Here is a 23,605-nt window from a genome sequence, read left to right as displayed (position 1 = left end):
CTTCCATCCCAAGGGCTCTACCTGAACCTCTATTTCCAAAGCTTGGCTTTCAAGTTGCCCTCTCAGATGTTGCCATAAAAGCCCCACACTCATATCTCTCCTGGGAGTTCTAAATAAACGTTGGGATTTCCATTTGACTGCTTACTTGTCTCCATTCTAATGAGGGTTTCCTCGCCAGTGTTGGACGGGTCCTAAGATGCTTCAGTGGCTACTCTGAACTATTCTACTGATTCTCTTTACAACACTAGACAAAAATATGCCCCCATTTATGTAAGCAAAAAGAGGCAGGTCACCTGCTCAGCACTCAGCCCAAGCAGAGTCCTTTGCCAGTGGAAAATGACTGAAATGAGAGTTAGCCATAGAAGGAAGAAATCCTGAGCAGGTGACTGCCAAATAATTTAAAATGAAACTGGCGCTTCTGCCTCTGAGACTCTTGAGTAACTTGGTAATGCCACCACTGGGACATGCCTTTAGTTTAGGTGCTCACTGATTGACGAACCCAGCAGCAGCAGGTTCTGGTAACTCACACAGATGCCACCTTTGATACCTTGTCCATCCCGTGACTTCCATGAATGCAGGTCTCATTTCATAAAGGAACCAGAATTTGGTTAGCAATTCTGGGTGCCTTCAAAGAATGTTTGAATTTAAAATACGTGGCTCCCAAAACAAGAGGAAATTCCATTAGGCTAAGGGGAAATGGGATCTGAGGGCAGCCCTAAATATTTATATATAAATATATATAGGTGGTATTAACTTGATACATCTTCATCCATTCTTGAAATATATACCTATAACTGTAGTTTAGTGTAATGTTTGGCTTACATATACCATCTTTTATTTATTCATTTTATTAATGAACATTTAGGTTGCTTCAAATATTTCTCTACCATAATCAATTCAGTAATAACTACCCTTGTATGGGTCTTCTTGTGCAATGGTGCCAGAAATTCTCTCTGGAAAGTCTACAATTGCTATACCTGGGGTTGTCAGATCACAGTGTATGTACATGTTTACTTTTACTACAGGCTGCCATATTGTGTCCACAATGGCTCTAACAATTTATAATCCCACCAGCAATGTATGAGAATTCCCATTTACCCACATCCTGGTCAACCCTTGATAATTTTAGATTTGTTAATTTTTGTCAGTCTGATGGTTGAGAAATAGAATCTCATCCTGGTTTAAGTTGCATTGTTCTGGTTACCAGTGAGATGGTTTAAAGGTCACTTAGGTTGCCTCTTCCATGAATTACCTATTTATTACTTTTACCTATTTTTCTACTGGGCTGTTTGTCTTTTAGTTACTTATTTAATGGGGTTCTCTGTTTGTTCGGGATACTAGAGGTTGCAGATATCTTCTCCCTGATGATCATTTATCTTTTAACCTTGGTTATGGTGTTTTTTCCCTTATGGCATGTGTCTGCATGTCTGTGCCTGATTTATGAAATCTTTTCTATAATCATAGATATTGTCCCATATTATCTTCTAAAAAAATCTAAAGTTTTGTGTGAGGAGGGATCCAATTTTATTTCTTTTTGCAGGTAAGAGATTTTGTCAGTTACCTATTGCTACATCACCAATTACTCCAAAACTTAGTAGCTTAAAACCACAAACATTTATTACCTCACAGTTTCTGAGGGTCAGGAATCTGGGAGTAGTTTAGCTGGTGGTTCTTGTTCAGGGTCTCTTCAGAAGTTGCAGGTGGGGTGCAGTCATCTGAAGGCTGTGCTTCCAGGATGGCTCAGCCACATGGCTGTTGGCAGAAGACCTCAGTTCCTCCCCATAGAGACTCTCCTCGAGGCTGCCTGAGAGTCCTCATGACACGGAAGCTAGCTTCCCACAGAGCCCAAGATCCATTCGAGAAAGAGAGAGAAAGCGTGAGTAAGCAGGAAGCTGCAATGCCTTTTATGACATAATTTCTAAAGCCACACATTGTCACTTCTACTTTGTTCATCAGAAGTGAGCCCACTTCTATTCACTAAGTTAAGCCCACACTCAGTGGGAGGGGAATTTATACTCCACATCTTACAGGGAGGCATATCAGAGATTGTGTGGCAGTTGAAACCCACCATAAGTGTAAAGAGTCGTTTGTGCCGACCCTACTAACTTGTAGAAGCCCTTCTAATCTGTAATGACACTTCTATAATTTATCAGTTTTCCACATAAGTAGACATTTGTTTCTGGGTCTTCTGTTCTAATCCGTTGATTTATTTATCTGGTCCTACACCAACACTACACTTTTTAACTTTACAAATCTCCATGCATGATAGGTCATTTGTGGTACGTACCCGATGAACCACACTACCTGTGTACAGACCTGTGTAGTCCCCAACTCTTCAATCTATTGATAGATTGGCCTTGTGACTTGCTTTTATCTTAGCATGGGATAGAGGTAGTACTATGCCAGTTCCTGGCCTAAACCTTAGTCCTGTAAGCTTTTGTCTTGTGCTCTCGGGAGCCAGACTAGTGACCCGTGTAAGTAGTCTGGCTACCTTGCTGGAGAGACACCACAGGGAGATATCATCCAGAGAGGGAGAAACTCAGAGACTCCCTAGAGAAAGAGAGAAGACTAGTTCTCTTAGCAAGCCAGCGGGGCCTAGCCCTGTGCTGAGCCCCCAGCTGAACGTAGCCACCTAAGTGACCACCTGCAAGGGCAGCAGAACTGCCCAGCTGAGCTCATCCCAGGCTTCAGTCACGGTAGTTGTTCTGAGCCACTAAGTGTTGCAGAGGTTTGTTGTAAGTCAGTAGATTACTGATACTTCTCTTTCCCCATCCTTACACTTCTTTTTCAAAATTGCATTATATTGAACTTATAGATTCATTTGGAGAAAGAGTATTAAGTCTTTCTTTTTGTCAACGTATTCAGCTTTTCTTTTTTTAAGAAGATGTTGCAGGTAGGAGTTTATTATTAATTAATTAATTTATTTTTGCTGTGTTGGGTCTTCGTTTCTGTGCGAGGGCTTTCTCTAGTTGTGGCAAGCGGGGGCCGCTCTTCATCGTGGTGCGCGGGCCTCTCACTATCGCGGCCTCTCTTGTTGCGGAGCACAGGCTCCAGACGCGCAGGCTCAGTAGTTGTGGCTCACGAGCCTAGTTGCTCCGCGGCATGTGGGATCCTCCCAGACCAAGGCTCGAACCCGTGTCCCCTGCATTAGCAGGCAGATTCTCAACCACTGAGCCACCAGGGAAGCCCCCAGCTTTTCTTTTTTAAACACTTTTTTTTATTTATTATTTTTGGCTGCGTTGGGTCTTTGTTGCTGTGCGCAGGCTTTCTCTAGTTGTGGCGAATGGGGGCTTCTCTTGTTGCAGAGCATGGGCTCTAGGCGTGCGGGCTCCGTAGTTGTGGCTTGCGGGCTCTAGAGAACAGGCTCAGTAGTTGTGGCACATGGGCCGAGTTGCTCTGCGGCATGTGGGATCTTCCCGGACCAGGCCTCGAACCCGTGTACCTGCATTGGCACGTGGATTCCCAACCACTGCGCCACCAGGGAAGCTCTAAACACCTTTTTATATTGAATATTTTCCCTATAAAGTCCTGAATATCATTTGCTTAACTTTTTCTTAGATTTAATATTTCTATTGCCATCATGAATGAGAAGCTTTTCTACTACCTTTTCTAATTGGTTATTGAAGGTATAAAGGGATGCTAATTTTTTATGTTGATCTTATTTGCAGCAATCGTGCTAAACCCTCTTGGTTTTTCTTATGGTTTGTCTGAAAATTCTCTTGGATTTTCAATGAAGACAAATTGCAAATAATGAGCATTCTATCTCTTTCTCCCTTATTCTTTTGCCTCTTCTTTTCTTGTCTCCTTTCATTGGCAAGGACTTCCTGTCCAATGTTGCAAAGTCAGGGTGAAAATGGGCACCCTGACTTGTACCTGAACTTAAAAAGACTTTGTTTAAAGTTTCATCACTTAGTATGATATTATTATAGGGTTTTTGGGGGGAAATATTTTATCAAGTTAAGTTCCTACTGATTTTTAAAAGTTTTATTATTTTTTTAATGAATTTTAACTGAATTTTATTGCTTACATTTTATATATTTTTCTGTATTTGTTGATTATCATATGGTTTTTATATCTTCATATTTTATAGTAATATGGTACATTTTCTAATGTTGAGTCATATATATTTTTACAGGATAAAATCTACTTAGTTATGATTACTTTTATTACTGATAAATTAGATTTGTTAGTTTTTTATGTAAAATTCTTGCATTTATATTGATAAATGATATTGGGCTATACTTTTGTTTCTTTTTCAAAAAATGCTGTTCTTTTTACATATATTAACCTCATAAAATGAATTAGGTAGCTTTTCCCTTTTTCCTACTGTCTGGAACTGTTTGGCTACGATAGGAATTATCTGTCCCCTAAAGGTCTGGTTAAATTTGCCTGTCAAGTTGATGAATCTGTTACCTTTTTTGAGAAGAGAGATTTGACTAGCCATTCAATTATTTTAATAGTTATTGGTATATTCAGACTTTCTGTTTCTTCTTGGGTCACTTTTGTAATTTATATTTTTTTGTAGAGTTGACCATTTCATGAAAGTTTTTTAAATTGTAGGCAAAATTTTGCTGTAGTATTTTTTTGTCCTAGTATTGTTTATTTTGCTTTTTCTCCTCTTTCTAATCACTTTCTGGAAGAGTATTTTATTATTTTAATTCGTGATCTTTTGGTTTTATTGATAATTTTTATATTCTTGGTTTTAGATTATATTTGTGCTTTACATTAATTTTCCTTCGATTCTTTCTTTCTAGATTATTATTTTCTCTTTCTAAATCATTCAGTTGAGTGCTTATTCATTAATTTTCAACTCTCTTGTTTTCTAAAAAAAAAAAAAAATACATTTAAGCTCTCAGTTGTCCCTTGAGTATAATTTTAGCTGTATCTCAAATGTTTTTATGTGCATGTTTTCATTGTGTATTATTTCTAAATATTTTTCATTTTCATTACGGTTTCTTTTTTCATCCAGAGATTATTTAGAACAGTATTTTTTTATTGTCAAATTTATGGGATGGGAGAATACGTGTCTACTGTTGGTTTCTATTTTCAGCGCATTGTGGTAAAAGAACATATCCTGCATGATATCATTCCTCTGGAATTCGTTGTGATTTCCTTTGTGCCCTAACCAATAGTCAAATGTGTAAATGCTCTGGGTGGGCTTACAAAGGATGTGTACTCTTTATTTGTTGGGTGAAGATTCTTTCTAAATAACTATTATTATTTCTAAATATGAGGTATTGTTTTCATAATAAATATATACTTTGTTTGGAAAATAGGATTAAAAAAGAGTCTGTCTTTCAGGAACCTCCTCTCATCAGAAAGGGAGGAAGGGTTCCAGAAGCAGAACCTGAGGAAGAGCCTGGGAAACCAAAGGCATCACCTAGTCCTGGAGAAACCAGCCCTGCCACCTCAGGCTGCACCCCACTCCACCCCAGGTCTAGTGTAACGCTCCTGCCCTTGGACATGCCAGAGCACATTAGGATGGTGTGAATGTCAGCTGTGTCACCGCCGCTGTGACCCGCTCCTAACAACCAGAAAGGTTGATGCAGAAGTGGTCTCTGCTCAAACAGCACAGTTAGGACCCATGGTTAATCGGGCCCTTCCTCTTTCGGTTATTTCTCCTTTGCTGATACCTGATAGGGGTTCCTTAACTTGGCGTATGATCTGATTAGATCAGAGTGGGTTGACATGAATTAAATTAAGAGGAATTGTATATTCATTTAGCTTGGCCCGAGGGTTGGTGTTCTAGCTAGGGAAGGTCTCTATCCTATAACTAGTCCTTCCTTTAGCTCCGTGTGAGTCCTTGTGGGGCTGGTTCTTTCTTTCAGCTGGTAGAATTGTCACCAGAAATTCAGCAACAGGAACAGGACTTCTCTCCAACTTTCTAGAGCTGGCCTCTCTTAGCCAGGCTTTTCTCCTTTCTGTGCTCTTCAGCAGCCAGGGGTTCCCTTGCTTCCTCTTCCTGTCATCTCTCTGACTGTGGTCTTGCACATTCATGAGCGCCACTCCACTGCTAGATGACATTCTAGCTGGGGCACAAGCAAGCTTCCCAACCTGCAGGCAGAGGGCCCAGTGAGTTAAATTTCTGCTTGAGAGATGGTCTCTCCTCCCCCAGGGGACCCGAGGGCCCACAGGCAGTCACCCCCACCCCCATGAGACCTTCCTTGGTTTACCCCAGTGTGCCGTCAAACACCGTTGATCTGCGTACCACGAAGTGGCAGAGGCAGGCAAGCTCTGTGAGCTGAAGGTAAATATGCTTTAACTTGTAAGCCGCAGTTTCAAGTTTCATGTTCTACCTGACATGATTTAGCTCCCAGCCCTCTGCAAAGTTTTGTTGAAAAGTTGTAGTCATGTCTTCGCTGTGTGTGAAGAGGAAGGACAAAAGGTGTGCGCGAGCGGCCTGGGGTTCCAGGGGTGGGAAAAGACAGCCGGGTTATTGTGGTGGTAGCAGTAGCTGGTGAGAGACTTCAAAGGCAAAGAGAATTCCAGAAGAATCAGGGCTGCTCCCCCGCCCCTGTGTGGACTGTCCCTCCATTGCTTACTAGAGAGGGTCTAAATTCATTTTATTGAGGCAAGGAGCATTTCCTATTCCTTTCTACTAACTTGACCACCACCTCTCCTCTGCCTCTGCCTCCCTCCCCCGTGGTTTGTGTGTGTGTCACAAACTGTAGTTTTATGCTCCCCACATACTACATTGCAAGTGCCTGTTTGCTTGTCTGTCTGATGCCCAAGGCCGTGAGCTCCCTGAGGGACACAATGGCATCTTTCAGCTCTGTATTCCCAGTGAGCATTTAGGGGACCCACACAGAGCAGGCGGGAAATGACCCTACATTGAATGTAGGGCCGCTGGTCAGCTGGCACGCACGTACGCAGCCTGGTTGTATGGCTCGTGGAAATGGTCAGCGGCTGCCCTGAGCTTTGAGTGCTGTCACCTCACAGCCCTGACCTCTCCACCAGGTCTCCCGGGCCTGACCAGGACTCAGCAGCTAACCTGTTGCTGTTTGATCTAGCAGGGGGCCTCCGAGACTCTGCTCCAGGGGTACCGGCGTTTGTTTGCATTGGTTTGTGCCCATGATATACCAGATATTAAATAGTTTTACTATCATCCCTGGCTGAGTGAATGAATGAATGAATGAATGGCCTTGGTTTCCTTCTACTCCCATTGTGCTTGAGTTGCATGCCATGTCCTTTCTGCTATTATTGTCCCAGGCCATAATTTGCACCTGATTCCCTCTGTGTAAGAACAAGCCCTGTGTCTCTCAGCCCTTTGGACCACGTAACTACAGGGCCACAGTCTACATTATGGTATCTCTGCCCCGATACGTATAGCTCAAGTGATTGACTTTTGGGTTCTGTATGTTGCCTTGGTGAGTAAATAGTGACTTCTTTAAAATGGAGCATATATTGTTTTATGTGCTTACCCTTTAAACCAGAAACTGTTCCTAAAATCTGAATTGCAAAGGCCACATCATTCTCTCCCCAGTAGTATTTACTTTCTGCCAGACTGTTACGAGGGTTACTCTTCTAGTGTGCTAATCTGTGTATGTAAGCAGTGTGTTAATGATTTGGGGTGCTGAAGAGTTTTCCTATGTACTTATTGATCTGTCCGATAAAAGCACCCTACATACTTTGTTTATTTATGGAGCAATTCTACCGTCTGCCCCCATGCCTTCACATGCTGACAGAAGTAGCCGAAAGTTACACAGAAAAGCATTATTCCAGAGAATCATGGGCCTGAAGAGGCTAAGTGTCCTGAGGATTTTCACACATCAAGAAGAAAAGTTCTGTATTTTCCACTTAAACTTGCGATACCCAAGCACCTGCGTACTTACTTTAAACCCATTTCCACCCTCCAAGAGCCACAGGTTTGGTGGTGGTGCTTTAAGGGGCATCTGAGTTTCTCTTGGCCTGGTGAGCAACACATAAGAAATCTGTCGTTAAACCACCTAGTTGAGTCAACTATTCTTTTTGTATTTCAGAGGACTGGTAACTAGCTAGACGTATTTAGGCTCCCTGCCTCAACGAGTTCATTTACTCAGAGTTGGACCTGGAGATGAAAGAAATTTATGAGCATGGGACCAGAGCTGTTAGTTCATTTATACCTTTACATGTTTTTTTTCCCTTTATTTCAAATGTAAGAAAAAAAGGAAAATACAGTCATGTAGAAAGAAGCAGTTTTTATTTCGTAGGTTATTTCTTCTTAAAAATATGTAGTTGATCATATATATGGAATCCAAAAGAATAAAATGGTTCTGATGAACCTAGGGGCGGGACAGGAATAAAGACGCAGACGTGGGGGACACGGCGGGGAGGGAAGGGTAAGCTGGGACGAAGTGAGAGAGTGGCATGGACATATATACACTACCAAATGTAAAATAGATAGCTAGTGGGAAGCAGCTGCATAGCACAGGGAGATCAGCTCCGTGCTTTGTGACCACTTAGAAGGGTGGGATAGGGAGGGTGGGAGGGAGACGCAAGAGGGAGGGGATATGGGGATATATGTATGCATATAGCTGATTGACCTTGTTATACAGCAGAAACTAACACGACATTGTAAAGCAATTATACTCCAAAAAAGATGGTGAAAAAATATGTAGTTGAATGCACAACAATGAGAATGGACTTAATGCCATTGAACTGTACAGTAAGATTATGAAAATGGAAAATTTTATGAATATTTTACCCCAATTAAAAAAATATAGAGTTGCAATAATATATATATGCAGTGTTGTCTTCTTGGGTTTTTAAATATAACATTATGCTATAATCATTTTTCCATGCCATCGTGTGGTATTAGAACATTTTACTGTGTGATTAATTATTCAACGAAGATTTATTATGTATCAGTAAGGTACCAAGTACTGTTTTAGGCCATGGAAATATAGCAATAAATGAGGCCAACAAGAGTTTTGGGTGCAAAGAGCTTATATTCCAGCCAGGAGAGACAGGCAGTGGTCAAGGAAGCAAACTCCAGAAGATTGTGTACATGGCTGAATGGAATTAAGAAGGGCGGTGTTGGAAAGCAGCCCAAAGCGGGTTGGAAAGAATCTACCATCATTGCAGTGGGGAGGATGCCACATGTGAATTGAGTGCAAAAGGCTGAGAATAAGCCAGCAGGTGAATGGAGGGCCAAGGAGCCGCACTGACAGCAGAGGGAACAGAAAGTGCAAAGGTCTTAAGGCAGGAGAGAACCAGGCAAGAATGCAGAATCAAGAGGAGGCGAGTGTGACTGACACTCAGCTGGAGAGCGAGTGGTATCAGACACGGAGGGGAGGGACAGAGCAGAGAGCCTCCCGGGACACATAGAGGGGTTTAGATTGTGCTGCAAGGGCAGGAGGAAAGCAGTGGAGGGTTTGAAACAAGTCAGTGACATGCTTTGCAAAGTTCTCTCTGATTACTTACAGATCAGAGGTGTCAAGAGTGTAAGGGTCAGTGCTGTTAGGAGGCTACTGCGGGCATCCTGGGGATGACAGTGGGCAGTACTGTCCCTGCCCCTGTTCCCCGGGAGCAGCGGCGCAGCGGGGCACCTCTCTCCTGACCTGGATGGCAGCTCTAGTGAAGCCCTCCTCTGGGGGTCAGTTGCCCTTCGTTAGGGGAAGGGGACAAAGAAGAGAAAGGCAAGTGTGTGTCCGTCTCCATCTTCTCTAGAGGGCCAAGTGCCCCACTGTCAGGGCAAAATAAGGGCCGTGGTATCGCACATTTTTTACGTAGCAGTTTCTTTATTTGGAATAATGGGGATAATTGTACTTACCTGAAAAAGCTCTGAGGAGTAGAAGCATACAACGTGCTTAGCTTCTGCCTCATGTGTAGCAGCACCCAATAAATGGTAGCTATTAACAACAACAACAAAAACCCAGAACTGAAAGTATAATGATAAATAGGTACTTTAAAAAAACTCTACTGATGGAAACAAATTTGGGTATAAATTTCAGCATGATGCATATTAGAACTGTTTAGTAGAATTGCTCTAGAATCTTCGGCAGTCATAACTATGCTAGTTTTTCAACTTGGCAAAGCTCTATTTCTACAGAGAGCAAACGGATTTCATTCCACAAATGCTAAGATTTATAAGGATATTGGGTATTTATGGACACTCACCTAAAAATATCCAAAGCCTGTTTCTACTCTATATCAGAGGAATAAACAAATCTAAATAGCAAGACTTTCTCGTTTTCATTAAAATAGTTCCAAAATTGTGGAAGCAAATAAACCAAGTTATTTACAGCAGCTGTGTAACGATAGAGAGATTAAGGTAGGAGTCATCTTGTTTTCTGAAATTTCTGTAATATGTATAAGTGACTTTTATAATGAAAAATAGTTTAAATTATCATTAAAGCTAAATTAATATGAGAAAAATTCCATTTCATCATCATGCTAGGGCTGTGAATAAAAAATAAATCCTTTCTCTTTTCATTTCTAAAAGAAGGTTGACAATGTTTTTTGGGGAGTCACATGACAATTATCTGAAATTAAAATAGGGCCTGAAATCTTCACCCAAATGCAAACAGTAGAGGTTGGCAGCTAATCCATGGATTGAGGGGAAAGAAAATTCTAGGCCTATTTTCAGAACTGTTTTAAAATATCAAAATGTCAGGTTGTGCTGGGATTCAGGATCCAGGTTAAAGGGGGTTTCACAGACAGAATGTCAGGAATAACCGTAAGATGTGTCGGAGGGTATCGTGTGTATAAGCGCTATGGTTCAGAGGTCTGTGTTATCAGAAGCTCAGAATTGATGTGTAATCCTCCCCAGCTCAGCGTTGATCAAGCAAGGCCTGCCGAGCTGGTGAGAAACAAATGTCCACCCAGCTTCTCTGTTAGCCCCAGGCTGGGAAGCTGCCCCAACTCCCGGGGCCGAGATTTCATCCCCTTGCTGTAGCACAAAGTGCCCTGTTTTGTTTGGGTTTTTTTTTGTGGTACGCGGGCCTCTCACTGCTGTGGCCTCTCCGGTTGCGGAGCACAGGCTCCGGACGCGCAGTCTCAGCGGCCATGGCTCACGGGCCCAGCCGCTCCGTGGCATGTGGGATCTTCCCGGACCGGGGCACGAACACGTGTCCCCTGCATCGGCAGGCGGACTCTCAACCACTGCGCCACCAGGGAAGCCCAAAGTGCCCTGTTTTATCACAGGCACCTGTGCCCACATCCTCAGTCCCCTGCCTGCCGCCTTTGCTCAGTCTCCTTCCTTCACGCTCGGGTTACTGCAGTGGTCTCCTTGCAGGGCTGTGATGGGTGCAATCCATCCCCATAACAGAGCCTGAGCGATGGTTCTAAAATGCCAATCTGATAGTGCACTGTCTGCTTTAAGTCTCTCAGTGATTCCCCATCACATCCTGGCCTCCTTCACACAGACCCTCCCACCTTGAGTTAGCTTGTTTTCAGCCTCCCTCCCCTCTTTCTTCTAGCTAACTCCAGCAAGGCTTTCAAAGCCTGGGTCCAGCTCACTCCTCTCTCTGAAAGCCTTCAAAGGCTTCCCATTCTGATTTCCAAGCCTTTCTCTGCTCCCGGATCATCCCCTGCAGGCCCCTACTTGGCCTGAGTTGCCGTACTGCCATCGTAATTCATGTCCCCAGTCAACAGGCCACCAGGGGCAAGGGCTCTGCTGTCCTCAACCTTACTTTTCCAGGGCCTAAACCGTTATGTGGCATGTGGCACAGTTCTAAGGAGTTCATAAATATTAACTCATACAATCCTCATAATAGTACATGGTTATTAGAAGAATGTATAAACATTTGTCCAACAAATGTATATCATCTAGCAGGTGCCAGATACAATTTCAGGCACTGGGGATTCAGCAATGAACAAGACACACAAACTTCTGATCTCAATAAGTTTATAGTTTATTGAGGCAAATGGATGATAAACAGATAAACAGGTATCTAATACAATGTGAGGCGGTGAGAGGAGCTAAAAAGAAAAATAAAGCCAGACAAAGGGATGAAATGTGACAGAGGTCATTTTAGATAGGATGGTCAGGCAAGGAGACCTGAGGAGGGCACATCTGAGCAGAGGCCTGAGTAAAGTGAATGGGCCACGTGGATACGTGAGGGGGTGGTGGTGGGAGTGGGCAGAGGAAACAGTGAGCTCAAAGGCCCAGGCTCAGTCTGTATAGTGCGTCGTGAGGAGGCCAGTGTGCTGGTAGGTGGGGTGGGGGGAGGAAAGTGGTAGGACATACACAAGGCAGGGGTGGGGTGGGTAGGTCAGGTAGAGCTCTTCAGGCCATCCTGAGGCCTTTGGAGTTTATTCACTGGTAGGTGTCAAGCCTGGTGGGACATGATCTGACTTGTCTTTTAAAAGATCACTCCGGCTGTGAGTGGAGAATACACACTATGGTGACCACGAGTGGAAGCAGGTAGAGCGGTGAGAAGACGGATGCTGTGGTCCAGGTAGTGATGATGGTGACTCGGGCTCCCCACCATGGCAGCGAAGCAGTCAAACTCTGGATGTACTGTGAAAGCAGGGCAGACAGGACCTGCTGATGCTTGGTTGTAGGGTGTATACGAGAGAGGGGAGTCCTGAATGGTTCCAAGGTTTTGGGCCAACTGGTGGGTTGGTGGTACCATTTGTTGAGATGGGGATAATCGAGGGAGCAATGGTTTGGGAGATGGGTTGGAAATGAAGCGTTCTGTTTTAGACCTGTAAGCTTGAGTTGCTGCCAGGATTCAGTTTTACCTTCTGTGAAATGGGGATCATGTTTATTTTATGCATTTCTTATGTGAATTAAATGTGATCATTTTCTTTTCATATTATGTAGATGGAAGGTTTATTTTTATTCACACTGCAGTTAGGGATAGAGTTCCCTTTAAAAGAACAGAAACAACTTCCTCTTAGTGTCTAGATGTTGCTGCCCTTGTACAATTGTCTCTCCCATCAGGGAATGATGTTGGTAACAGACCCAGTCTCCATAATTATTTAACATTTATGTAGAGCTGACTATGTGCCAGACACCATACTAAGGACTTTATAAAACTAACTCATATACTCCTCCCAAATCCTTGGCGGTATACGCCACTATTCCTCCAATTTTACAGATGAAATTGGCCCAGAGGTGAAGTAATTTGCTTAAGAGCCTACAGCTAGTAAGTACCACAGCCAGGAGTCAACCCCACATGCTCCAGCTCTGCTTCCAGCCCCAATGCCACATTCTACATCCTCTGCTCCATGTAAGCGGTACCATCATTGACATGTGACCTGGCCTCTGGGTACTGAGAAGGTGCCTCTTGTCTAACTTCATTGCCTGCACCCCTGCCCCTGTGGGCGTTCCTGCCTCAGTTCTTCGAAAACCTCTGCTCTAAAGAAGGCTGTCGGTATTGATGGCAACACCCCTTCTGTCTCAGCCACCCCAGCACTGTGTCCTCTGTGCCTTTCTTCTAAGGCCCTGAGGTCAGCCTCATCCCTGTACTGTTATACACAGGCTTTTTTGGTAACCTGCTCTCTCCACACGCCCCACCTCATTGCCAGCTGTTACAAGTTGTTTTATTTTATTTATTTGTATTTGTATTTTTTTAACATCTTTATTGGAGTATAATTGCTTTACAGTGGTGTGTTAGTTTCTGCTGTGTAACAACGTGAATCAGCTATATGTATACATATATCCCCATATCTCCTCCCTCTTGCGATCTCCCTCCCACCCTCCCTATGCCACCCCTCTAGGTGGTCACAAAGCACCGAGCTGATCTCCCTGTGCTATGCGGCTGCTTCCCACTAGCTATCTATTTTACATCTGGTAGTGTATATATGTCCACGCCACTCTCTCACTTCGTTCTAGCTTACCCTTCCCCTCCCCGTGTCCTCAAGTCCATTCTCTACATCTGCGTCTTTATTCCTGTCCTGCCCCTAGGTTCTTCAGAACCATTTTTGTTTTTGTTTTTTTAGATTCCATATATATGTGTTAGCATACGGTATTTGTTTTTCTCTTTCTGATTTACTTCACTCTGTATGACAGACTCTAGGTCCATCCACCTCACTACAAATAACTCAATTTCGTTTCTTTTTATGGCTAATATTCCATTGTATATATGTGCCACATCTTCTTTATCTATTCATCTGTCAGTGGACACTTAGGTTGCTTCCATGTCCTGGCTATTGTAAACAGTGCTTCAATGAATATTGTGGTACATGACTCTTTTTGAATTATGGTTTTCTCAGGGTATATACCCAGTAGTGGGATTGCTGGGTCATATGGTAGTTCTATTTTTAGTTTTTTAAGGAACCTCCATACTGTTCTCCATAGTGGCTATATCAATGTACGTTCCCACCAACAGTGCAAGAGGGTTCCTTTTCTCCACACCCTCTCCAGCATTTACTGTTTGCAGATTTTTTGATGGCCATTCTGACTGGTGTGAGGTGATACCTCATTGTAGTTTTGGTTTGCATTTCTCTGATGATTAGTGATGTTGAGCATCCTTTCATGTGTTTGTTGGCAGTCTGTATGTCCTCTTTGGAGAAGTGTCTATGTAGGTCCTCTGCCCATTTCTGGGTTGGGTTGTTCATTTTTTGATATGGAGCTGCATGAACTGCTTGTCTATTTTGGAGATTAATCCTTTGTCAGTTGCTTCATTGCACATATTTTCTCCCATTCTGAGGATTGTCTTTTCGTCTTGTTTATGGTTGCCTTTGCTGTGCAAAAGCTTTTAAGTTTCATTAGGTCCCATTTGTTTACTTTTGTTGTTTTAAAAGCTTCCAAGTATCACACTTTTCACTCTTGTGTTCAGGCTGACCTGTGCCACATTGAGCTGAGTGCTGAAGACGAGAGATGCTCATGACAGGACGTCTGACATCTCCAGAGACTTTGGACTAGAGGCCAGGTCCCCTGCCTTTCAGCGTGAGTCACCCCTCCTACCACCAAGTGGGGGCAAAACAGGCATTCAGTGAACATTCATTTATTTATTTAGCAAATATTTATTGAGCGCTTACTACGAGCCAGGCAGGCAGGATGAGAGGTGCCGATGATATGGCAGGAACCCAGACGTGCACAGAGTTCCCACCGCTCCAGGGGCGCTGGGCGAGCCTCGGCCTGGCCCAGCAGCTCCTCCGCCAGGGCTGAGGAAGGGAGCAGAGGGTTGAGGTGAGGGAACAGGAGAGTGGAGGCCGCGGAAAGGGGCGGCGAAGGAACCAAAGCCCGAGGCCAGAGGCTGGCTTGGCTTCTGGCCCAGCGACCCCTCCGTCTCCAAACCCAGACGTGACACACACGTGCCGCAGCCGCTTCGGTGACCCCTACGCCACTGGGGCCGCCCAGCACAGCGAAGTCTAGGCGCGTGCCGACCTCCCGGGGAAGGAGAGCTTAGCAAGACAACACCGTCTGGTGTGAAGGCGGCTGGACGGTGCGTGCGCGGCCAGAGAGGGTGGCGCACGATTGGAGGCTCTCTTAGAAGGACAGGGGAGAACTCCCCCGCTCGCCACCCAAACTCTGGAGCCTGGATTCCGATCCCAGGCCTGTTGCTTACCTGTTACGCGACCACGCGCAAGTCCCTGAAGCTTCCCAGGACTCAGTTACATCATCGGTTATATGGGTTTCCTATAACCTTAAGGTTGGTGCGAGGAATAAGGGAGAATGCGAGGAATAAGGGAGAATGCAAGGAAAGCTTCTTTAGCGTGATGTCCGGCACGGAGGAAACGCTCTCGGAGCGGAGGTGGTAATTACCCGCTGCTCACACCTGGCCGCGTGCCCCGGCCTTCTCAGGGCCCGGGCGCCCGCTACTCTCTTGCAAGGCACAGATGACTAGCCTATTAGGGCGCGCCCTGACTCGATAGATGTATTGGCTTGTTTGGGGCGGGGCTTGGAATGAGGCGAGGGGAAGAAGGAGGTGGTGGACAGCGAAGAAAGGGAAGACGCGAAGGGCAGGAGGCGAGCTAGGTGGGGCGGGGAAGGAGCCGGGCGTGTTCTGGGCCCGGGCGCAGCGCGCACCCCGAGCCCGCGGCGGCGGGGGCGGGGGCGGTGCGCGGCGGCCAATGGCGCGCGGCGCTGCGGCGGGGGCGGGGCAGGAACCCCCGGCCGCTGACAGCCAAACTCGCCAACTCCGCCCTCCCGCGGGATCCCGGAGCCCTAGCCTGCCCCCGGGCCGAGGCCGCCCGAGCCGCGCGGCGAGCGAACATGGCAGCAGAATGAGAAGGCTGGCCCCAGGTCGTGGCCGCCACCGCCGCCGCCGCGCTGCAGCTCCGTATCCACGCCCGGCGCCCTCAGAGCCTCCAGCTTAGCCGGCCTCCTGCTGGTCGCCAGTGCATTTCATTCGGAGCAGCGGGCGGGGAGGAAGGGGACCCCCGCAGCCCGGCCGGTCCGGTCTGTGGCAGTGTGTCGAGGCTCCTGCGTGCGACTCGCAGGCTGCGGAAACGACGCGGGGGAGAGCCGGTCCCGGCTGCGGCGGCACGGGCGCGGGGATGAGCCGGCCATGGAGCGACCTCGGCGGGGCGCACGCAGCCGGCCCGCGCTGTGGCGGGGACGCCGCCTGAGCCCGGGCTCCGCGGGGCTTCGGGGCCGCAGGCGCGCCGCGGGGGGTCCCTGCCGCCGCCTCCGGGAAGGACTGGAGCCCCGCGTGGCGGACACTGCAGCAGTCACCGTACTGAGGCGCCCGAGCCTGCTTCGCCTGCGGCTCCGTGCGCTCTGGGCACCCGGGCGCCTGGCCCGGTGCACGGCGGCTGGCGCACCGCGGCGAGCCGGCTGCGGGACTGGCTAGAGGGCTGTGCGTGCGCGTGTTCGACCGGAGATCCGAGCTGAAAGCAGAACCAGGCGGGCCGGAGCAGCCATGCTTCCCGGGGTGGGCGTGTTCGGCACCAGCCTCACGGCCCGTGTCATCATCCCGCTGCTGAAAGACGAGGGCTTCGCGGTGAAGGCGCTCTGGGGCCGCACGCAGGAGGAAGCGGAGGAGCTGGCCAAGGAGATGAGCGTCCCCTTCTACACCAGCCGCATTGACGAGGTGCTGCTGCATCAGGACGTGGACTTGGTGTGCATCAACCTGCCGCCGCCCCTCACCAGGCAGATCGCAGTCAAGACCTTGGGTGAGCGACCCCTCCCCCTCCGCCACCCCATCCCCAGCCTCGCTCCTTTCATCCCCTGCTTCTTTTCTCCTCTTGCCCTCTCTTCATCCCGGAAGCTTACATGGCATCTACGCCGACCCGGGCACCTGAGATCCCACATCCCACTCGGAGCTTTCTCCTTCCTTATCCCTGGCCTTCCCCACACCTACGCTTCCCTTCTCCCTTCTGGCACCACCCGGGCGCGCTTTCACACGCGCGTGGCGCCCAGGCTGCAGGAGGCGCGTGTGTTCCGGGGAAGTCGACCAGGCTGAGGAAATTCTTAAGATTGGGGACGGGCTGCTCTGAGGGAGACAAAACTAAGTCGCCGGCTGAGTGTGCAGTGCCCGAGTGTGTGCGTGCGTGCGTGCGCGCCTGCGAGAGGCGAGTGCGCGCCCAGGAACGCCGGAATAAAGGGCCCACACGTGTCTCGGGTTTTCCTGGGGGCAATCGACTGCCTGACAGTCAGCAGCTGTGGCGCCCTGCTAGGATAGTTTCTTTCTTCCTGCTGGGAGTTAGTTTAGTGGGAGATTATAGAGATGTGACAGTTAGCTGGAATTATTTCCTCTTCGCTGAAAGCAAGGATGGTGAGAGTGGTTGGTTGGGGGCGGGGGATCTATTAGGACGTCTTCGTGGCGGGTGGTGGTGGTCATAGGTTAGTAAAGACTAATTTGATAAAAGCAGAGGGAGTTAACTTTCGAGTGCGGCAGCCCGAGAATTGTCTTCCGCGCAGATTTGGAGTAGGATCTTAGAATTTTAGGGGATGAGCGCAGTAGTTCCAGAGGCACGGATGCTTTGTGTGGGGAAAGGCCCCATGCTGCCAGTTTCACGTGGAAGCATGCAATAGTCCCACCTTAATTCCCTGCAGGAGTAGTTCCTAGGCCTGGTGACAGGCAGGTTGGGGGTGAGCTTACCAGCCTTCACCGTCGGGTTCCCCCACCTAACCCAGGCCGACTGGACCATCTCAGGGCAGAGTATCAGAGTCCCTGCCTTGCCCAGAGGAAGAAGTGCATGTTTTTTTGTCCATCAGCAGTCCTCACACGAACCAGGAAGGCTGCTCACTCCTTAGGTCCCGAGAAAATGTTATTGCCCACCCTTGAAAGTTGGAATTTTTTGTTGGCCAGGAAAGAGACAAAGCTTAGGAGGGAAAAGAGTTAGAAGGCAAGAACTGGGAAGGAGCAGAAACCAAGGGTAATTTATGCAATCTTGGAAAGAATGTTTTATTTTTAAAAACAGGCATGGATTTAGGGTAGGTGACATGTACATATATTTTAATTCTATCTTCCGAGAATTATGACCAGAATGTAGAACTCTTTCTCCCTGGAAAACCACTTTCATCAGGCCATTCCATTCTGTTGTTGACTCGGATGGGACATCGGAAGATTCCTAAGGAGACCGTCCAAGGCTGTCCGTTTTCATGTTAATTTTATTAAGCTTCTGACCTTTGTTGCCTGTTTTCTTTGGCCTTGAATGGAATGTCATTAGGCTCTGGCCAATATTTCTCTTCTGTTTGATCGAATATGTACGTTGGGTAGCTTACGTCTGTGCTCACAGTGGATCTGTGCGTATTCAGTAAATGATCACCATCTTATAGCATAAATCTAGGAGGGCAATTCATGTAAGATGGGTCCGTCTCGAGCCCCGTCTCTGCTAGAGGGCTTACGACCTATCACATCAGAAAGACCTTGTTGTCACATCCCGCCCTCCCCCTCCCATCCCCACCCCAGCACAGCCCTCCAGGTCAGACCCGCAGAGCAGCCCTAGAGCAAGTCTTCTGGAGGGTGGCAATTTGGGAAGCAGGGATGTTCCTGTTTTCTGACCATCTCTGGTACTTTAGCTATGAAAGCATTTGGGGGCTCTGGCTTTGGGAAGTGGCACAAATTATACATTACTGGATACTTCTTCTGTTCTTATTTTCAAAAACCCCTATGATTATTTTTTTTTCCTTGACAAGACTGAGGTGGGTTACCTTTTCAAAACCAAGGGTCAGGCGTAAGAAATAGCCTTGGTTTAATCATCATGACTGAGGAATAGGGGTTTGTTCATATTTTCGTGCTAAGTCTTGGGCTTTTTACTTTTCTTTTAACTCCTGATTTCACAGGTGATCAGACTACCTGATTCTCAGGTAGTCTCTGCTTGTAGGAAACGCGGAGGCTTTGGGTTTACATGTGGCTGGACCGTAGGCTTGTTCCAGGGCTTCATCTTCAGTGGAAAATCCCCAGACATGGCTCTTCTTCCCATTGTACCTGCGAGTACCCGGTGGGGCGGTCATCTTGGTGTGCTGTGTGCTGTCACAGTTAGAGGTTCAACACATACGACACAGGAAGTGAGAAACCCCGAACAGTTATTGGGCCGGTCTGGCCGTTGGAGGTTTGTAGATATCAGTGGTTGCCTCATGTTGAAACAAGCCAACCTTGACTAGTCCTGGCCTTGTCGTCCTGTCCTCCTTTGAGTTGCTTGCCCGGCAGTGGTGAGAGATCTGTGGCCCTGGATCCATTACTGGTCATGGGCCTGTCGAGGTGAGGGGCTGTGACCAGTATGGAGGCATAAAACTTGCAGTCAGTTGAATCACAACATCCTCCTTTGATTTCTAAAAATTTCCTTGAAGTCCCTTCCTAAGCGAACTAGGCATTTCTCGGTTGGAGAGACTTTTCTGCAATGTATAATCTCTGCAGCATCCAGGGCCGCCTCTTGGTATGTACCTACTGTGTGCAGCGTGGTAAGTGCTCTGTATGAAATGTTTCATTTCTTGACTAAAATAATCCTCAAAGGTAGCTGTTTGCCCCATCTTACAGATGAGGCTGGAGTTGAGTTGCTCAAGGACATGTGTCTCCCCCCAAGTCATTGCTTCCTCTCCCATGCCCTAAACTTGCTCCTTTTGCACTTACTTCTGTCAGAGAGTGGCAGCCCAGGTGAGATGGTTGGAGGGATCCTTTGTTGTGTGTCTACCCCACTCACGGAATCAGTTCCCAAATCTGGTTGATGCCAACCCCCCGTCCCTCTTGTATCTGTTCCCTCTTCTGCATCATTGCTTCCTCCGTAGAAGGAGCTAGGCCCTGACTGCATCTGAATTAGGCTTCAGTCTGCCCCTCGCCACCCTTGCCTCTGTCCACCTTCCACTCTGCTGCCAGAATTATTTTGAAGAACTGCAGACCTGATCACATTACTGCTCCCCCATTTCATCACTTCTAGGCAAAGCCCCAGCTTCTCGGCATGACAGGCAAGACCTGGCCCCTGACGAGCCTGCCCAGCCTCATGTCCTGCTGGTGGTTCTGGAACCCCACGCGCTTCAGCTAAACCAAACTGCAGGTGTTTCCCGGAAAGGCCCTTGTTCCTTCATGTGTCCCTGCCTCTGTCAGGAGTACCCTTCTGCCTCGTGTGTGTGGTGGATGCCTGTTCATCCAGCCTCAGCCCCAGTGGTATCTCCTCCCGGAATCCTTCCCCTTCCTCAATCCCGCCCCCACCCGTACTCTTCTGTAGTCTCAGCACTGCGTGCCTCTGCCTTTTCTTGCACTTACTTTAACGCATTTGCTTAAAAAGTAGCTTTTATTTAGTTATTATAAATAGGTTATAGATTCACGTGGTACAAGTTTCAAGTGCTCTAACACACTTGAAATAGTACACAGTGAAGAGGAGGTGTTCCCCAGCCCCATCCTTCAACTGGAGGCAATCACGGTTACAAGTTTTTTTGTCTCCTTTTGATGACTTTTCTAAGTATGGACTGGTGAATATGTGTGTTGAGAATTTGAAAAATACTTTTCACACAATTAGTAACATCTTATACTCACTGTTATATACTTTGCTTTCACCATGCAACAATATGATCTTGAAAATTTGTGTATATATACACATAGATGTATATTTAAAACTCAGAAGGTAAAAGTATCCTCGCTCCTGTTTTTGGCTGCGTAGTATTTCACTGTATGGGATAAACCAAAATTTACTTAAGCAGTTCCCTATTATTCAACATTTAGGTTGTTTCCAAACTTTTGTTTTTGTTTTATTTTATTTTTTTATACAGCAGGCTCTTATTATCTATTTTATACATATTAGTGTATATATGTCAATCCTAATCTCCCAGTTCATCCCACCACGTCCCCTCCCCCTTTCCCCGCTTGGTGTCCATACATTTGTTCTCTACATCCGTGTCTCTATTTCTGCCTTGCAAACCAGTTCATCTGTACCATTTTTCTAGAGTCCACATATATGTGTTAATATACGGTATTTGTTTCTCTCTTTCTGACTCACTTCACTCTGTACGACAGCCTCTAGGTCCATCCATGTCTCTACAAATGACCCGATTTTGTTCCTTTTTATGGCTGAGTAATATTCCATCGTATATATGTACCACATCTTCTTTATCCATTCGTCTGTCGATGGGCATTTAGGTCGCTCCCATGTCCTGGCTATTGTAAATAGTGCTGCAATGAACATTGGGATGCATGTGTCTTCTTGAATTATGGTTTTCTCTGGGTATATGCCCAGTAGTGGGATTGCTGGGTTGTAAGGTAATTCTATTTTTAGTTTTTTAAGGAACCTCCATACTGTTCTCCATAGTGGCTATATCAATTTACTTTCCCACCAACAGTGTAAGAGGGTCCCCTTTTCTCCACACCCTCTCCAGCATTTGTTGTTTGTAGATTTTCTGATGATGCCCATTCTAACTGGTGTGAGGTGATACCTCATTGTAGTTTTGATTTGCATTTCTCTAATAATTAGTGATGTTGAGCAGCTTTTCATGTGCTTCTTGGCCATCTGTATATCTTCTTTGGAGAAATATCTATTTAGGTCTTCTGCCCATTTTTTGAATTGGGTTGTTTGTTTTTTTTAATATTGAGCTGCATGAGCTGTTCATATATTTTGGAGATGAATCCTTTGTCCGTTGATTCATTTGCAAGTATTTTCTCCTGTTTCCAACCTTTTGCTTATACCAACTTGTAATGAATAATCGAGAGCAGATGTCATTTTGCACACGCCAGTGTGCTCGTAGAATGACTACGTGAACTCTTTATCACGGTTGGCGATAATCTCTTTCATTTGTTTGCTTGTTCTTCTCTTTGTTATTTGTCTCCCCAGTTAGAATGTAAGTTCTTTGAGGGGGTAGAGCCTTTGTCTGCTCGGCTCACCCAGTTGCCTTATCTCCCCTAGACAGTGCCGGGCACTGAGTCACCTCATAGGCACACTATAAATATTTCTTGAATGCCAAACGAATGCTTTTCATCGAATGAACGAATGCTTGGCTCATCAAGAGGATGTGTCGATCAATACAGAACATTTTTGTCCTGCGTGCAGTAGCACAGTACCTCTCAAACTTTAATTTGCGGTTGCATTACCTGGGGATCTTGTCAAAATGCAAATTCCAGGATGGGACCTGAGATTCAGAATTTCCATCCAGCTCCCAGGTGGTTTGGATGCTGCCACAGCCAGACACAGAGGCGTGATGGCTCTCTGCCTTTGGGAAAAGAAGACATCCACAGCCTTGAGTCGTTCACCTGGCAGGGGAGCTGTGTTAAAATACCTGTTGCCTTTGTGTGTCATGTGGCGACGTCTGTTTTCATGGTCCCTGCCCTGGTTTTTGGAGATAGTAGTGCAGGCTCCCTGGGGAAAGTCTCTCTGGGGGATGGATGGCGCTTTGGGGATAGTGAATAAGGCTGCAGAGTTTCATTGAGCCCTGACCTTGCTGCACACTGGTCTTGCCCCAACTTGTTTGGCATCATTAGCCGCAGACTGGGAGCGCTATGTCCTTTTCTGCCCTACTTCACAGTGTCAGCAAATTGCTCAAGGTTGAGAAGGGCTGCTGGGACAGGCCTGAGAGAGCGGGAAGGAAACGGGGCCACACTGGTCATGGTTGCCACACTAGCAGAGATAGGGCTGCAGATAATGAAATTGTGTATTTGGACTTGACAGTCACCATCTGAAACTCCAGCAAACCCTGCATTTCCTGTTCTTCCTTCAAGTCTGTTCTCTATCTATGCCTGTCTGAAGACTGTATTAAATGTGATTGCATTTTTCTCCAAGTTTCCGCCCCTGAACGTGGAGAGAAATGATTTCGGTCTACTGATTTGGTTTAGAGTTGAGGAAGCTCTGGGGCATTATGTAAATGACAGAAATGACTCTATTTACTGTTAGGAAAAGTCAAGCATCACCAGCCTCATTTTATCTAATTGAAATTAGGCTTGGGTGAGTGACTATTTGGTTGATGGTATCTGGCTTTGCAAACGTACAGTTCTGCAGAAGTTTATATTGGAGCAGGGAGAAGCCAAATGAAGAAGTTGGACATTTTGATACCTGAAACTGGGAAAGAACAACAACAAAAGTGAAAGTAAATAGCATGTTTTTGGGGTTTCGCTGAGAACGTAATATACAGGCAATTCGTTCTATATTTTGATTCAGGGAAATCATGGTCCAGCAAAGAGCATCATGATGTAAGATGTGGTGATACACAAAACTAACTGGGAAAACTTGGCAGTGTGGCACTGTGTGGCTTTGGGAGAGGTAATGTCCTTCCTGAGTCTCATTTTTTTCATCAATAAAATGGAGCTAAAGATACTATCATATAGAGTTGATATGACAATTAAAATGAGGGGGGTAGATAAAGACC

The 23,605-nt window shown here is 46.3% G+C and overlaps 2 protein-coding genes and 1 long non-coding RNA gene across 3 annotated transcripts in view; 2 read left to right on the top strand and 1 right to left on the bottom strand.

Moving 5' to 3' along the window:
- Positions 1 to 14,860: 14,860 nt before the first annotated feature.
- LOC141279688 (uncharacterized) lies at positions 14,861 to 15,576 on the bottom strand. The gene is made up of 2 exons (XR_012334340.1): positions 15,441 to 15,576; positions 14,861 to 15,036 (listed from the first exon to the last, which is right to left on the bottom strand). It is a non-coding gene; the product is annotated as an uncharacterized lncRNA (long non-coding RNA).
- Positions 15,577 to 16,736: 1,160 nt separating this feature from the next.
- GFOD1 (Gfo/Idh/MocA-like oxidoreductase domain containing 1) overlaps positions 16,737 to 23,605 on the top strand; it is a 100,378-nt gene continuing 93,509 nt past the window's right edge. Inside the window, exon 1 of the mRNA XM_019945000.3 lies at positions 16,737 to 16,989. Within this exon, the coding sequence (XP_019800559.1) occupies positions 16,737 to 16,989 (253 nt within the window). The remainder of the gene's footprint in view (positions 16,990 to 23,605) is intronic.
- Positions 16,860 to 23,605, top strand: part of TBC1D7 (TBC1 domain family member 7) — a 141,780-nt gene continuing 135,034 nt past the window's right edge. The window contains exon 1 of the mRNA XM_019945005.3: positions 16,860 to 16,989. The gene's annotated coding sequence lies outside the window, so the exon portion shown is untranslated. The remainder of the gene's footprint in view (positions 16,990 to 23,605) is intronic.

This window comes from Tursiops truncatus, chromosome 10, assembly GCF_011762595.2.
Source record: "Tursiops truncatus isolate mTurTru1 chromosome 10, mTurTru1.mat.Y, whole genome shotgun sequence".
In the NCBI taxonomy this organism is placed as follows: Eukaryota; Metazoa; Chordata; class Mammalia; order Artiodactyla; family Delphinidae; genus Tursiops; species Tursiops truncatus.
This window is presented reverse-complemented; position numbering and strand designations above follow the sequence as displayed.